Consider the following 16,092-nt stretch of genomic DNA (forward strand, 5'->3'; position numbering starts at 1 on the left):
AGGACAGGGGAGAGAATCTTAAGCAAGCTCCACACTCCGCGTGGAGCCTGATGGGGGGCTCCATCTCACAACCCCGAGATCACGACCTGAGCCGAAATCAAGAGTCCAACACTCAACCAACTGAGCCACGTGGGCACCGCTCTTTCCCCCTTCTTTTTAAAAAAATTCAATGTTCATCATTTTGAGTTTGTCTGGTAATGTGTCTCCTAATTCAGGTTATCCATTCTCCAGCAGGCTACTAAAGCGAATGAGGTTGTGTCCCTTACAGAATGTCACATCTGGAGGCATACAGTGTCCATCTGTTCCTCACTGATCACCGGGTCAAGGTGTTATCCAATCTCTCCACTGTGCAATTACTGGTTTCCCCTCTTGCCCCAAATAAGCAATATACAGGAAGGCACTTTGGGACCATCCAAATATCCTGCTCTTTCTCTGTTGACATATAGCAACTGTTCATGATTCTTGTTTGCGTCTGTCATCTTACTATGATAGACGCAAATGATCTCCCAGCTCCCATCCAGTCTTCACATTTAGCAGCTGGGACTCAAGATTCTGCTGTGAGCAAGGGTCTTCCCTCTTCTCCATTTACTTACTATTGGTATGAACTCACAGAGTTTTATTTTCCCCCAATGGTTTACAACTCTTAACGGTCCTTCATTATTTTGTTAGTCAAATCTCCCAGATGTGGCCATTGATAGCCCCTTCAAGCTGGCTTCTTTGTGCTTGGGACACTCCTATGTCCACCCCACCCCCTGCCCCCTTTTTAGTACTTCCTTGCTTGCTGGCGTAAGGAGATGTTCCAGGCCCATCTTGCTCCCTCCCTCCTTCCCCTTCCCCCCAAGATTCCTTGTTTTTTATTTTGATTTGCCACTCAGTCTTAGAATTGCAGGAAAACTCATGTCTATGTATTTCCTCCCAGGCGTCAGCCCCTCTCTGGGCAAAGCCTTCCACCACCATGAAAAACTCTGGGTTTACCTGCCTTTTTGCCCTGCAAGGTCAAGGTCTCTGAGTCTTTGCTCTAGCCTTGTCACTCTCTTCCTGGTCCAGGGTCATTTCAAATGTGATTTCCTCTTTACTCCAGATAGCCACGCCTGCTCGGATTTAATTGTTCCCTTATCTATGTTTTCATATCACTTTTTACATATCTTTTTTATGGTGCTAATCGTGTCCTATTACGCCTTTGGTTACATTTCTAGCTAGACTGAACTGAAATACTTTCCAGAGAGAAAGGTATGAATTTTCCCTATTTTGCAGATGAGAAACTTGAGGTTCAGGGAGGTGAGCCCGGGAAAGAGACAGCAGAGCACAGGGCAAAGGTCCATGGTTGCAACCTTCTCCTGTCATTTATTAGCTGTGGGACTGTGCGCAAGTTACTAAACCTGTCTATGCTTCAGTTTCCCAGGCAGGAAAACATGGGCGATAATAAGTACCAACCTACCACCTATGGCAGTTGTGTGGATTGAAGGAGTTAGTTTTTGTAAAATCCCTAGGATAGTGCTTGGCACATGGTAAGTGGTATGTAAGTGTTTGTTAAAGAAATAAAGTCATGTCCCTGTAATTCGTATCCAAATCTTCAGATGATAAAGTTCCTACTCACCGCTCTATTTTCACTTTGTAGGATTCCGATATTCCCCCGAGAAGCAGGGGTTCTATTAGAGACAGCAATAAAAGGAAGCTGGTTCAGGACACAAGACATTAATGAGGTGAGAGGAAGCAAAATGTTCCTGCAAATTGCTGAATTCATGGAGAGACCAGAGGAGGGAGCAGGTGTTCTGTTCTCCTGACTCTGGGTCTGGGGTCCACGGGTTACACACTCAGGCAAGGACCACAGGTAGACTTCAGGAGCTGGTCCCTCATGAGGTCTCTTTACCTGTTTTTCCTCTCAAGTCCACTGTGGGTTAGACATTTGGGGTGACTTGTCACAAAGACCCTGCCCGTGCATTCACAGTTCTGCAAGTTGGTACCACTGACACATAGAAAATATTCACTGCTTTATGGAGGTTGGCAAAGCTATTGGCTGGGGGGGCACCTGGGTGGCTCAGTGGGTTAAGCCTCTGCCTTGGACTCAGGTCATGGTCTCAGGGTCCTGGGATCAAGCCTCGCATCGGGCTCTCTGCTCGATGGAGAGCCTGCTTCCCCCCCCCTCTCTCTGCCTGCCTCTCTGCCTACTTGTAATCTCTCACTCTCAAATGGATAAAAATCTTAAAAAAAAAAAAAAAGCTATTGGCTGGATTTTTGAATCTTGCATTGTACTACAATAGTGATTAAGTGATTAAGTTTACTACAATAGTGATTAATCCCTACAATAGAGATTAAGAATAGAGTTTACATTTCCAAAAGCAAGAATCATTTTTATTTTGCTCCAATAACTGTCCACAAGATGGGTGCCTGGGTGGCTCAGTCAGTTAAAGGTCTGCCTTTGGCTCAGGTCATGATCCGGGGGTCCTGGGATCAAGTCCCATTTCAGGCTCCCTGCTCAGTGGGGACTCTGCTTCTCCCTCTGCTGCTCCTTCTGCTTGTGCTCTCTCTCTCTCTCTGTCAAATAAATTTTAAAAAAATTAACTGCCCACAAGATAGTTATAGCTGATATACATAATTATTATAATGGATGTTGATATGGTTAAAAATGGGGGATTGCATTCTAATTGATCTGGTAGATGATGGTTGTCAGCTGAGTGACAAAATTATGTATAATTCCATGAGTAGACAGTGCTTGTCTATGGGTGGATAAGTTACTGGTTACCTTCTGTGTCAAATATTAACTATTAACAACTTAAGAGCGCATGATCTGCCTAACTGTGGAATGTTTGTGATAGCCATTTTCAGACGTGAGTGTGCGTCAGAATCAGCTTTAGGGCTTATTAAAACACGGATTGCTGAATCCCATCTCCAGAGTTTCTGATCCGTTTTGTCTGGAGCAGAACGCATAAATCTTCATTTTTAATTAATAACTTTTAATAATGTTCAATATTTTAATTAAAAAAATTTAATAAATCACTTATTTCAAGTGATGCTGTTACTACCGATTCAGAGACGACAACTCAAGAACCACATCCCTTCTGTTGACTTAGAACAAACATCCCCTCACTGGCAGCAAGTTACCACCACCTAAGTTGCAATGCAATATAATTAGATTTCTTTTAAATAGGCCACCATAAGCAAATTTCCCAACCATTTCTAGCATTTTATAGACCAAGAGTCATCACTTAAATTATTTCACCTTTAGAAGGAAAAAAAAATACAAACCTAAGTGATGGAGGTTTTAAAGCAATACCAAAGCTAACTGGCTGTATCATTAGATACATATTTCTGATGTCTTGGTAATTAGACACAATTAAGACTTCTTGGTGCTTGCCGATATTTTTATGAAACAAAGTATATCCATCTAGGTATGACTCTCTCGGAGTCCGTCTTAACTAACGCGCTAAGAGATGATGGCCAGCAGGTGGCGCTCTGAGTCAGTTCATGGGGCCCTAAATAGGGTGGAAGGCGAAGGCACCAACCAAGATGGCCTGCTTTAAATCCTCAAAGTAAGGTCCTCTTAACCACTTGTCATAAAATACCCTGAGACACACGTCTTGGAAAATCGAAGTGTCAAGCTCAGCATCTTTGCCACATTTCAAGCTAGGTAATTACCTTCTCTCCCAAAGGGAATCTGTTTTATGTATTTGTGTCCTTTCTAGGTTACAGGTTTCCCAAAGGCAATGATCTTGCCTTCCATTCGTTCTATACAATGAAGTGAAATGCACATTTTACAATAACAATTTAATTATTCTACATCCCTCTGAGCTCCATGATGACCTGTTATATAATTGCTAGTAATACAGAAACGTGCCTGCCTTGTCTAAACCCTAGCAATAAATGGCAGTTTTTATTTGACCTAAAAGTGAATTGCTTATTTACTTCTCCTTTGTAGTATGAAAAGCTATTTTCCTGCCATCCCAAATTATGACTCATAATCAAGTAAATAGCACTTCATTTCAGTCTGTCATTTTTATTGTCCGCAGTTTTTTTTTTAACTACACACAACAAATACTTTGATATAATCTAAGATAATAAAATAGTTGAACAACTTTTGCTTTTAGATTTACATTTGTATAGAAACAATCTGTGGAACACCTCACCTCCAAACCAGAGTGTCTAAAAACAGTGATTCATTAGCATTGCTTTAAATAATTGTTTGGTTAAAAGTTGCCATTTCCATTCTCAACTGAAATGTGTCTCCATGCAGTTTCCCTGGGATCCAAAGCTGAAGGCCTTGGGGAGGTGGTCACTCTCTTCTCTGTCCTTGCCTTGTGTGGAGGACAGTGATTAGAGCAGGGTTGTCATAAAAGCCAGGAAGAAAAGAAATCAATTGCACATCTCTAGTTTTCAAGGGTCAAGGTCCTAACGGGTCTTTACACAAGTCCCTTTCTGTAGCTGTGAGGTTCTAGGATGATAGCATGTGCCTGCCTGTTCCCGGATGCTCCTTTCCTTCACTAATTGTGTCAGTTCCTATGGAGGGGCTGTGGCCATTGTCCATAAGTTCTCCCTAAAGGCTGCTCATTTTGTCAGATTTAAGCCTTGTCCCTTGTATTATGTTACTTGGATGTTGTGTCATGGTGCCCACAGAAGATCCACCAGCCCCTAAGAAATGCCTCATCCCACCCTCAAATCCCCAGAGTGCCCAAGAGTGAAGACCCCATGGAGACAGTGACTTCAGTGAAACACGCCACCCAGAGAGCCTGGGGGACTCTGGCCTAGATCATTCCATTGATCTTAGTCCACTCGTAGATGTCCTGCTCGCACACTATGTCGGAGTTGATGAGGAGGTATCTGTCGCCCACACAGAAGTGCTTCTGACAGGCGGCACATTTGAAACATTCCAGGTGATACACTTTGTCTTTCACCCGCATTGTCATCTCGTAGGCACGGATCCGCTTGTCACAGGATGCGCAGAGACCGTCTTGGCCAAAAAGCCTGGGGGTAAAACAGAAAGAAAAGCTAAGAAGACATTGGCAGACACAAAACTGGCAGAAAGGACTTGAGGATGGGTTCCATACGGGAGGCTCACGTCCAACCTGTCAGGAAACCAGGCAGAGGCGGGTCTGAGGAAGCTCGTGGGGTCTTTCCCAAAGGGAAGGGGGTTCTCCAGGAGGAGGCTGCAACCCGTGGGCATCTGTGTTTGGCATAACCTGCCCCTTTTCTTAGCTTTCCTTGCTCTAGGCTGCCCTGGGGCTCCTTGTCTGTGGGGAAGAGCCTTAGCTGAAGTGATTTGAATTAAGAGGTGAGGCATGTACTGTGTGTCCCCTCCCGGGGGAACTTCCATTTTAGAAGGAGAGCTGGAGTACATCTCTGGGGGCCGTCTGAGGAGGAACCGAGCAGGAATGCAGTGAAATGGGCATCTTTCTGGGGTTCCCGGATTCTCTCATGGCAACAACTACTGATCCCACCCGTGGAGAGGGCTGGTCTGCGTCTCCTCCCGAAGCTAAGATGGCCGCCTCCGTATGACTGTTCTCTGGGGCCCCAGCTTCCAGGAGACAGAGGGAATTCGACAGGAGATACTCGGTGCAGATCTGAGAGACCAACGGCCTTTTTCCACACTGAACAGAAGAGCTTGCTGCAAGGTCCTTGGCTGCCCCAGTGGCATGAATCTCTGGAGAAACTTCTGTTCTGATACCAAAATCGAGACTCCCCTAAGTCATGGTCAGTCACTTATTTCAAGCAAATATTCACTGTCAAGGTAGGAGAGGCGACATGGTGGAACCCAGGGCAGTGGCTCGTTCTCAAGCTGCGCTCCCGGGACCAGCAGATTTGCCTCACCTGGGACTTGCTAGAAATGTACCTTCTCAGGCCTCCCGGTTGAGACACTCTGGGGGAGAGGCCAGTGTGGTCAGGAGCCCTTCCACGTGAGTATTTTTTTTTTTTTTTTTAAACTTCAAGGTTCTTAAAGATTTTTTTAAATTTATTTGACAGACAAATCACAAGTAGGCAGAGAGGCAGGCAGAGACAGAGGGGGAAGCAGGCTCCCTGCTGAGCAGAGAGCCTGATGCGGGCTCGATCCCTGGACCCTGGGATTATGACCTGAGCCAAAGGCAGAGGCTTTAACCACTGAGCCACTCAGGTGCCCCTCCACGTGAGTTTTGAATCGCACATATCCAGGACCAGCCCTGAGGGCAGGGTGAGCGTAGTGGGACCTCGGGTCCCTCTGAGCTTCTAAAGTGGCAGTGATCCAGCATCTGCCTCACTGGGCTACGAGAAGGATCACGGGAGCACTGTCAAAGCACCGACCATCAAAGGCGAAGCCCGCAATGACTGTTTTAAGCCCAGGTCGGGGTACTCAAAAGGCGCCTTCCTGCTACAGGAAAGCATTTTCACACGTGCCTGATAACGCGCCTCTTCCACCTCCAACTTTTAGGACTGTCTTAGGTTAATGCTGCTTCTTATCAGACGTTCTTAGTCACCTCAGGATAGCAGAGAATGGATGGGAACATTCTGAGAGGCTGGAGGGAAGACAGGCAATTGACACATTTGGAAACATTTGGGCAGAATTAATGGAAGCAGGAAGATTCGGTCTGTGAGTAAAGGGCTGGTGGTGGGAGCCTGGGCCGGTTAATTTCCCTCCGAATTCCGCTTTGCATCTGAGGATCTCTGAGCATTTTTTTTGAGGCACCACCTGGGGGACAAACTCATTGGGGGGGGGGGAGAACATTTTCTCCCAGCATAGCAGATGGTGGAGCTGTAGGAAGCTGCCACCTTGGAGGTCACAGAGTGGAAAGCCTGACTGTTCAGTAAGTTGAGTTTGGGACTGAGCGAGGATAAACAACCCAACAAAACAGTGTGCGTGGCTTGAAGCCAACACGTGGGGTGTGTGACCCTTAAGGAAGGAGAGCATTTATTAAAGGGAAGTTGGGGGTAAATTACAGTGCACATCAGGCAGTTAATGAGGGGAAGGACAAAGGACTCATATTTGGGAGGCTGGTTCAGGTCCCTCTAACGAGCCAGGTGCCCCGGAGCAAAGGACATCTTCTCTTCTGATGTCTGTGTCGTAAGCTGTAGAGCACGGAAACTGGAAGAAAAGGCCTCTGCAGCCCTTTCCAGCCTTCGTAGCCTAAGATTCTACTAATAGGAAAAATAAGCCAGACTGAAGATCTAATTTGAGCCTTCACCTCCGGCACCAAGAACTGGTGCCTTGGGCTGGGTATCCCGGAAGCAGACCCCGAAGAGAGGACTTATTAAGGAATCATTCTCAGGGGAAGCCGGTGAGAGGCAAGGGAGGTTGGATAGAAGGGAAGGAAGGCAAGCCAATTTGCAGTCTCCAGCAAAGGCCATCAGAGAGGAGCGCCCGGAGGATGGCACAGGGACTCCAGGGTCTAAGTTACGTCTCGGAGTCCGCCTGGCTCCAGGCAAGGTTGCAAGGTTCCTGCAATGCCAGTCATTGGTCAACGGCCAGTATTAAGATCCGCTGGCAGTGTGGGGGCAGTGGGTACCCTTTGGCTCTATCAGATGCAGATGTTGGGTGTTGCAAATAAAACCACTTGGGGGGGGTGCACTGCACACAAAGGTGGGAAAGGGGTCTGACATAATCTGGGGACTCTGCATTGACATGAGCAGCTACCGCTAGGTTCCCAGCAGCACAACCGACCCGCAGCAAGCAGAAGCTGGGTTTAGATTCTGCACTGGGATCTCATGAATATTTGAGGCTAAATGTCTGAAAAGGACTGTAACAGGCGGGTCAGCCATGGGCAATCCTCAGAAGGGGGAGAAGTTCTCCCGGGAGGGAAGAAGGACTGAACCCCATCACAGGACCTCCCCATTTATTCACTCTTGCCTTTTTAAAAGATGCTCCCAGATATATTAAGAATGCAGGTAAGCAAGTCCATGGCTAAAGGACCATCCCTGAAGCAAAAAAAAAAAAAAAAAAAAAAAAAAGGTTTTTCTCCTCTGTCAAGAGGTGTCAATGTCTTAAGCTTTCTCCTGCCCATTTTAATAACAATAATATAAATATTAAAGGATGGCTGGAAATGCCGGCACTAACAGAGAGTTAATTAACATGTTGCCTAGGAATGTAGCAGGGAGAAGAATTATTTCATGTCACCAAGACACAAGTTAATTAACACTGGGTTCTCCCAGACATTTTTTTTCTCTTCTTTTTAAAAATGCAAAAGATGAACAAGCCCAGGCGGCACCGGGTTTATTCTCGAACGTTACAGAGAACCATAGAGATAGGGAGAAGCCGGGGCTCCTTTTGACCTGACTCTATCTGCACTTCATTTAATAAGATTCAAATGATTTGACAGGCATGTCGTCAGGCGGCCCAACGGGAATCATTGACTCGTCTGCTTTCTGCACTGACTTGGCAAACTGGTAGCCAGCAAAATCAGGTCTCTATTTATCCCAGTTCCATTTTCCTGTAACTTAATAAAAAAATGGACCAAAATTCTAATCACAGTCATTGAAAACTCAACTTATTTTCTCCGAACCACCAAATGTGCAAGGGCTTTATCAGAGAATTTAGGGAGGGGGGAAGCGTATTCTATCCATCTCTGGGTAAACAGATAAGCTTCCTTCCCCATGGAATTGCCTGCATTTTTTTTTTTTTTTCATGTAAAAATGCTGTGAGGGCAGGTTTGGGAGGAAGAGGTAGCCTGGCGGGCTTCCGGGTTGGGTGGTCCTAATGCATTAGGGCTTCGTGCTCCACGGACCCTTTGCCACGGGAAGATGGCAAGAAACTGACAGCTACACAGTTGAGCAGATCTGACAGTAGAGGGCACAGAGTTACCTCCACAGCAGCTAATATGAAACTGGAAATGCTAGAACATTCCGGGCAAAGGCACTCACTGAGTGCCAGAAAATTCACTTGGCCAACAGTATGACCCAGAGCATCAGAAGATGTCCTCTGCTCCTATCTCACGGGGTGTTTGTTGTAGTGTTCCTATTTTTTCCTTCCACTCTTTTTTTTTTTTTTTTTTTAAGATTTTATTTATTTATTTGACAGAGAACACAAGTAGGCAGAGAGGCAGGCAGAGAGAGAGAGGGGGATGCAGGCTCCCCAGTGAGCAGAGAGCCTGATGCAGGGCTCGATCTCGGGACCCTGGGACCATGACCAGAGCAGAAGGCAGAGGCTGAACCCACTGAGCCACCCAGGCGCCCCTTTGCTTCCACTCTTCCATTTCTGTTCGTTAGGCAGGAAAGACTTAATGTCCTGAGGATTAGTTACAAGGGCAGCTAACATCTATCTGGTATTCACACACCAAGCCAAGCAGTTCACATGGATTACCCTACCGAATCCTCACCTCCTCCCTGGAGGAAGGGGCTGCTATTACCCCCATTTTTATAGGGGAAGAAATAAAGGCTGAGGAACGCTAAGGAATTTGGCCCAGGTCACAGTCAGAAAGCTGTGGTGCCAGGACTTCAACCAACAGCTGATCTCAGAGCCTTTGTCCTCCCTGTCACAGTCAAAAGCTCAGGGCTTTTAAATCACGTAAGATTAGAGACCTACAAAAGAATCTTTTATAACCTATATATGTATTGGGGAGCATTAAGTGCACCCCTAAGAACCCACCATCCAGCTGTTCGACCCCAAGCCTCCTGGTTCCTGCGGAGAGCTCTGTGATTCCCTCCCGGGCCCCTCCCCTGGTGTGCTCCTCAAAGGAACTACTGTAGGGAATTTTATATTCATCATTGTCTCACTTCTAAAAAATTAGTATTTGACATAGGAATGTGTCCCTGCGACTATGCCTCTCCAACAGGAAGAGATGCCAAAGACTTCTCTGCATAGGCCAGCTGAGACCCAACCTCTGGCCTGGACATCTGGGCAGGTGGCTGGAGCGTGGGAGCTAGACGGAGACTCAGCTGTCCATGGCCTCTCGCCCTCCCTGCTCGGGGCCCCTGGGGGTGTGGAGGGAGGGTACCTGAGATAGTCCCTCCGGCAGAGCTTCCGGCCCAGCTTGTAGTAGAGGCGCCGCCCCACCTCGCCCAGCCGGCACCCGCAGAGGTCACAGCTGAGGCAGTCCTCGTGCCAGTACTGGTCGATGGCCTTCAGGAAGTAGCGGTCCCCGATGTTCTGCTGGCACCCGCCGCATGTCAGCAGGGACGGGGGGATCTGCAGGACCTCATCCACTGGCTCCCTGGAAAGAAGACCTGCGTTAGGGATAACCTTGGGATGGGCACCAGGGGTGAGCCATCGCTCTGGGCCGAACAGGACAGTTTCAGTTTGGAGACAGGAGAAAGGACGGGGCTACATATCCAGAGGCCAGATGGCAGAGGGGCCCAGCTAGCTTGGGTCAGGACAGGAGAGAGCGGGGCCTTCCACCCTCGATGCTATGGAAAAAAATGCCAGTGGCTCTGCACCCCGGCCCCGAGCCCTGCACCGTTCCGGGGCCCTCTGCCCTCTCTTGTTTTTATTTCTTTTTTCCACCCTCCCTTCCTTCAGTCTCTTGCCATTTCTCCTTCCTTTTCCTCCTTCCAGGCCTAGACTCAAGGGCCCTGCTGAGCCCTACAGGAGGCACTCCAGGCTAGAAGAATTGCCAGCTTCAGAGCCCACTACCCGGAGGGCTCAAACTCTGCAAGTTCCCTGTTGAATCTCCGTGCCATCCTACCCCGAGCCCTTCCCAACTGCACGAAAAGCAGAAGTGAGGAAGAAAGAAGAAACTAATCAAAGATTATCTTAGGTTGTTTTCTTGGTTCCAAATAAAAATTCCATCAGGATATATTAGGAATTCTCATTATTATTATTTTAAAATCATATATATATATATATATATTTAAATTTTTTAAACAGAAATTCCACATCCCATCCTTATTACTGAGTGAATCCTTGAAGAAAAAGCCCAGGTAGTAAGGCCATTGTTAGACTTACAAGGGACACTAAGCAGACCATTCTGCATGTGAAAATATTTACAACAGCAAAACCTATTTGGACAAAGCTGATTTAGGAAAGAAAATGAGGAAGGGGTAATGATTATTTTCAAGAAAGTGGAAGGCAATTAAACAGACTGAAATCTCCATGCAGGCAATTGCTAATAGCGAGCCTGTGAGATGTGTTTCTTCGTTTAAAAAGTCAGATAGGATCTGCAGTCCTCTTGGCTTCACTGGGATCTGGATACTACTGTTTTACATTTTAAAATAAATATTTTTATTTGCCGGAAGAAAATAAAAGGGAGTGGAAAGAAACTATTCCCGCACCAAATGGAACATGGGAAAAATCTAATACCTGTTGCTTTGTAACAATGAACAAATAAGTGCTCTTTTGAATCTTACTCAAACACAATTTTTTTTTTTTTTAAATCCATTATGTTTTTTAAAATGGAGCACTTCCAACCATGGGATTTCCCAAGGGACTTTGCTTCTCTGTATCTTGAGAGTATAAATCTATCTCCTATTTCTAGCTGAAACTGACTTGCCAGGTGACCTTGTGTCCTGACTGGCCTGGGCCCCACAGAGCTCAGCACCCATTATACTGAGGGAAGATGAGACACAGGTAATCCGTGTTGATCACATACATTGACAATTTCAGGTGCCTCTTTCTAGAAAGTGCACACTTCCCTGAGTACTTAGGAATACTGAAGCCAAGTCCACGCTTTGTAGACCAAGGGTCAGTGTCCTTCATAAGATGATCCCTTCTTAGAATTAGAAAATGTGAAACCCAAGTCAGTTTTCTTTTAAACACTCTAGACTTTAAATAGTTTTAAAAATTCACTGAAGCCTCACTCGCTTTTCTTTGTTTCCACAGGTTACATCTAAGTACTTCCATTCTCCCTTCTGAAAAATAATATCCCCAGCATTTTCACATGCGTCAACTAAGAAACGCATGTCTTCTCTTTCCACGGCCCACGGTCTGACTTCGGGCTTCCAGAAATACTCATGCAACCTTGACCACACTCGATGGCCTGATGGCGATGCTGCCAACCATCTGTGAAAAAGGAGAATCTGCACTTTGCTGGTGCAAAATTGCCTGGAATTAAAATGAACCGCTCTTGTTACTCATAGGTAGGTGGTAGAGGAAATCTCTATCTCGAGAATTCTGGCTGGCTTTCTGTCTAAAGGTTTCATTTGCAGATAAGTAAGTAAGTAAGTAAGTAAAATGTTTCATTTGCAAATGCCTATAGGCAAACTTGTATCCCTACCTAGGAGATGCCAGTAGTCATGACCCAAGTGGGCTTTAAGTAAATACACAATGAGGCATCGGGGAGGACAGTGTTCCACTACGGTAGAAATGTTAAGCAAAGAGCCATTGTGATGGTCCAAGATGAGATAGGAAAGGACAGGATAAGATATTGGCTCTATCTAGCTTTCTGTAATTAATGATAATATCACATTATGTTTCATGGATATTCCAACGTAATGAGTGAGTGAGATTCACCCTCAAATATTTTATATTCTCCTGGAGCCTACCCTGAATCTTATACCTGAATATTACTTTGGCCTGGATTTCTGGGATCCTTGCTCAACAATTTCCAATAAAAGGAGGGAGTGGGAGGTGCTACAGTAATTTCCCAACTAGCTTGTCCATCTCCAGGTAGACCCCGTCTTTATGGGACACACGATGAAATGAAGGATGAGCATTCTTCAGCAAATGCCTGCTGTACTCTGAGGCTAGGATGTTCCCATTTTCTAACCTCAGTGAAAAAGCACAAACTTTGAAAAGAGCAAACCTCCTTCAGGGAACTGAAACCTCCAGATTTATCTCCTAATAAAAGGATTAGTGACTAAGTTCTGCTGATCAAAAAGGCATTAGGCACCAATACATCCTGTTCACTCTTCTTGCATTACTAGGGTCTTGCCCAAGCTCTAAAAACTGAGGGCGAAGTTGTAATTCTAGGTTTATAAAAAAAGTGTGCAAACCACCCTTTAAACCCTGTGTCTGAGGAGATACATTATTTTAAAAATGAATGTTCTTTTTCTCCCAAGCATTTGTTGAAGGAAGCTGTGTTTTTCCTTAGAACAGACCTGGCCCCTTATAGAACAGGGGTCTGAGCCTTCAAGATTGAAGAGTGATGTTTATGTTCTCACCGGATCATGGTACTTCCTGTATTTTATAAGAGCATGCTGAGTGTTTATGCTGGTAACTGAGGGTAAAGCCCAGGTATATAAACACCATAGATGGCTGGAACTGGGGGAGGGAGAGACTTCAATCAGGAAAGCACAATTCCTTTAAAGCAGGAAAAGAAAAGAAGAGAAAACAAATGCCTCTTAAAAGCACAAATGGACAAGTCATTAACCAGCTCCTTTGGTCTGTGTAACAAATCCCTTCAAAGGATTAGATGGGGACTTCAAAGGAATAAAAATTCTCAATACCAGACAGCTAATGAATCTTAAAAGGGCATTTGCGCTGACGGGAAAATGATATCTTAAACAACCCTTTCTCCCCTTGTTAAAGCTAAAGAATGGATTGGAGGTATAGGTTGGGAACAGGGGAACATTCCAAACCAACAAAGCTCAGAAGAGACATGCGGCAAATGTTCATTAGAGCTCTCGTTACCTGACCCCAAACCCCTTTGAGACTGTGATAAATGCTATGGGCCACTGCTCCCCCAGAATTCACCTATACACAAAATGATGCACTAACTTTTGAGGTTCACAGGCCCCCATCAGTGGACCCCAAATTAACTCCGGATTTAGGAGCTCGAAAGTCTCTGGAGGCCAGGGAGAGCTCCTAGGTGGACGCTCGGACCCCCTCACCCGCCCATCCCAGGCGCTGCTGGCTGCCGCTCCACCTGCGCACCGCTAAGGGGGCCGTAGGGGACTCGGGAGGCCTCCACTTGGAATGTCCCCCCTTCCAGGATCAAGTGGACAAAGAGAATGGGGACCGAGGAAGCGAGAGGTGAGAAGGGAGCAGAACCAAGCCCAGAACGCTCTCGGGACTGCACCTGCGCGCCTCCGAGCTCCCCCCTGTGCCTGTTCCCGTGTAAACTTTCTGGCCCGCGGTGGCTTTGAGGTACGTCCCAGGTAGCCGGTAGGGGCCCGCAGAGGTGCCAGGCCGAACCCCTCTCCCTGCCGCGGGGTGCCTACCCCTCTCCCACAGTCCCCAGAGCCACCCGCGAGTAAGGGGGGAGCCCCGCGCAAGGCAGAGGGAGCCAAGGGCACGCTGCGGGCGCGCACCTGGAGCCTTGTCGCCCGCCGCCGGTGCTACCCTGCAGCCCCAGGGCGGGAGGCCGTGGTCTCCGTGGGTGGCAGGGGCAGGGGAGCCACACTTACTCAGACGGGTCCAGGCTCTTCCTCTCGATGGCTGAGGACATTGGGGAGGGAGGTGGCGTGCCAGGAGGCGGGGGCGCTCCCTTTGTGGCGCGGGGCTGGCCGGCTGCCGGGGCTCGGACCCCCTCGGATGCTCGGGCGCCGCCGCCACCGCCGCTCCTGCGCCTCCTCTTGCTCCGGCGCTCCGGCGGCGAGCTCGCCCCTCCGCGCTCAAGGACAGTCACCGCGCTCCCTTCAAACGCCAAAGAGAGAGAGCGAATCACCGGGCTGCCGGCGCGCCGCGGCCGAGGCGGGGACCGGGGCGCGCAGCCTGGCCCCGGCGGCTGCAGCTGCTGCTGCTGCTCAGGACTTAACCTTCCATCCCGGTCCCGCCGCCGCCGCCGCCGCCGCCACCGCCGCCGCCGCCAGGTCCGGCTCGGCTCGCGCGCTGTCACCGGCTCCGCGCCGCCCGCGGGGATCGTGCGCGCCCGCCCGGCCGCCCCGAGTCCCTCGCACCTTCGACCCGGGTCGCGGCGCGCAGCTCGCCGCCGAGGGCAGGGAGGGGGCGGCGGCCTGGGGGCGGGGAGGGGACCGTGCCTCTGTCCCCGGGCTCCCTCCTCTCTCGGGAAGGTCTATTTTCGCTCAGCTTCCCTCTGTCTCTGGTTTCATTTCCTTTTTCCTGATCACGATTCAAATACAATAGAAGGAAATCACATTTAAAGAGACAGCTGCCCGGTCCCCCCCCCCCCTTTTTTAAACGGGGCTCCTGGGGATTAGCAATACAAACAGCAGCATCAGGACCGACTTGGCTTCTTAAAGGGGCCAGCGTCGGGGGCGGGGGGAGTCGCTCAGTGAACACGGCTCCTTCGGGGGGGGGGGGCGGCTGGGTTGCGTCTAAATCATTTTTTAGGGCTTCCCCTCTTCGGCGTTTCCCTTTTGGTTAACTAAGCCTGAAAGTAACCAGCAGGCCGCTCACGGAAGAAAGACAAGACAAGAACGTGGAATAAGCACATACAGAAATGCACGCGTTCCGGGTGGCTTTCGCGGCCGTCCGGGGTTCGAGGTCTCAGGTCCGCGGACACAGCACGCGGGGGTGCCCGGGACAGCGCGGCTCTGCTGGCGGCCGGCTTGTGACTGCGTCCGCGCTCGAGAGAGGCGGCTGGTGCTGTGCGAGCGGGGACCGCACGGGCTGGGTACGCCTGAGCAGAGCCGGGGGCAGCTAATCCCGGGGGGTGGGGAAGTGGGGGGGGTGGTTGGGAGGGACCACGCGGCCCTGAGTCTCCTCTCCATCTGCTGGCGGCAGAATTCCATCCCTCAGCATCTTTCACAAATCGGACTCCTGCGGTGGAAGTGCCCCCATGGAAAGTGCCAGTAATACTCCGCGCAGAGAAAGCGCCTTTCCAACAGTCAACAGCAATACTTGGGAGGCTATTTTGCCCTGGGTCTGGGAAAGAAAGAAGCCAGACTTGATTTTGGTGTTCAGGCTTCCTCTCCAGCCACAACGGCAAAGTCTAGGAGGCTAATAGCCTGTACAGAAAAACTTTGGGTGTCATCAGAGTTCCTTGAAAATTACTGTGTTCAGAAATTATTGTCTTCAGAAATTATCACTAAAGGTCTATTTGGGCAGGATGCCAGTTACAACTTTGCAAGCAAAGAGGAAATTACCAAGGGCTTTCAGAATCCATAGTTGCACGTAAATAGTCTGGATCATGGTCATAGACATTTTATTCCCATTTTATTTATTTATTTATAAAATTTATTTGTTTGTTTGTTTGTTTGTTTGTTTAATTTGACAGAGAGAGAGAGATCACAAGTAGGCAGAAAGGCAGGCAGAGAGAGGGGGGGAAGCAGGCTCCCTGCTGAACAGAGAGCCTGATGCAGGGCGGGATCCCAGGACCCTGAGATCATGACAGGAGCTGAAGGCAGAGGCTTAACCCA

The 16,092-nt window shown here is 48.3% G+C and overlaps 1 protein-coding gene and 1 long non-coding RNA gene across 3 annotated transcripts; one reads left to right on the forward strand and one right to left on the reverse strand.

Moving 5' to 3' along the window:
- Positions 1–1,205: 1,205 nt before the first annotated feature.
- Positions 1,206–10,569, forward strand: LOC131811190 (uncharacterized). Its single transcript, XR_009345846.1, has 3 exons — positions 1,206–1,508; positions 1,619–1,703; positions 10,451–10,569. It is a non-coding gene; the product is annotated as an uncharacterized LOC131811190 (long non-coding RNA).
- LMO2 (LIM domain only 2) lies at positions 3,975–15,318 on the reverse strand. Of its 2 annotated transcripts, none has more exons than XM_059139430.1 (4): positions 15,170–15,318; positions 14,179–14,407; positions 9,894–10,109; positions 3,975–4,959 (listed from the first exon to the last, which is right to left on the reverse strand). In XM_059139430.1, the coding sequence occupies exons 2-4, from the start codon at positions 14,217–14,219 to the stop codon at positions 4,740–4,742; spliced, it is 477 nt and encodes a 158-aa protein (XP_058995413.1). In that variant the 5' UTR covers positions 14,220–14,407; positions 15,170–15,318; the 3' UTR covers positions 3,975–4,739. The 2 variants fall into 2 exon arrangements, with proteins under 2 accessions (XP_058995413.1, XP_058995405.1); XM_059139422.1 differs by lacking the exon at positions 15,170–15,318 and adding an exon at positions 14,530–14,645.
- Between the last annotated feature and the right edge of the window lie 774 nt (positions 15,319–16,092).

Source organism: Mustela lutreola, chromosome 1 (assembly GCF_030435805.1).
Source record: "Mustela lutreola isolate mMusLut2 chromosome 1, mMusLut2.pri, whole genome shotgun sequence".
NCBI classification, from domain to species: domain Eukaryota; kingdom Metazoa; phylum Chordata; class Mammalia; order Carnivora; family Mustelidae; genus Mustela; species Mustela lutreola.

Bases quoted from the DNA above. Each gene is read 5' to 3' on its own strand.
- LMO2 (XM_059139422.1), bottom strand. The intron at 10,110-14,178 runs GTAAGTGTGGCT...TCTTCTTTCCAG, and splicing joins AAGAGCCTGGACCCGTCTGA to GGAGCCAGTGGATGAGGTCC. The intron at 4,960-9,893 runs GTACCCTCCCTC...TTTTACCCCCAG, and splicing joins TGCCGGAGGGACTATCTCAG to GCTTTTTGGCCAAGACGGTC.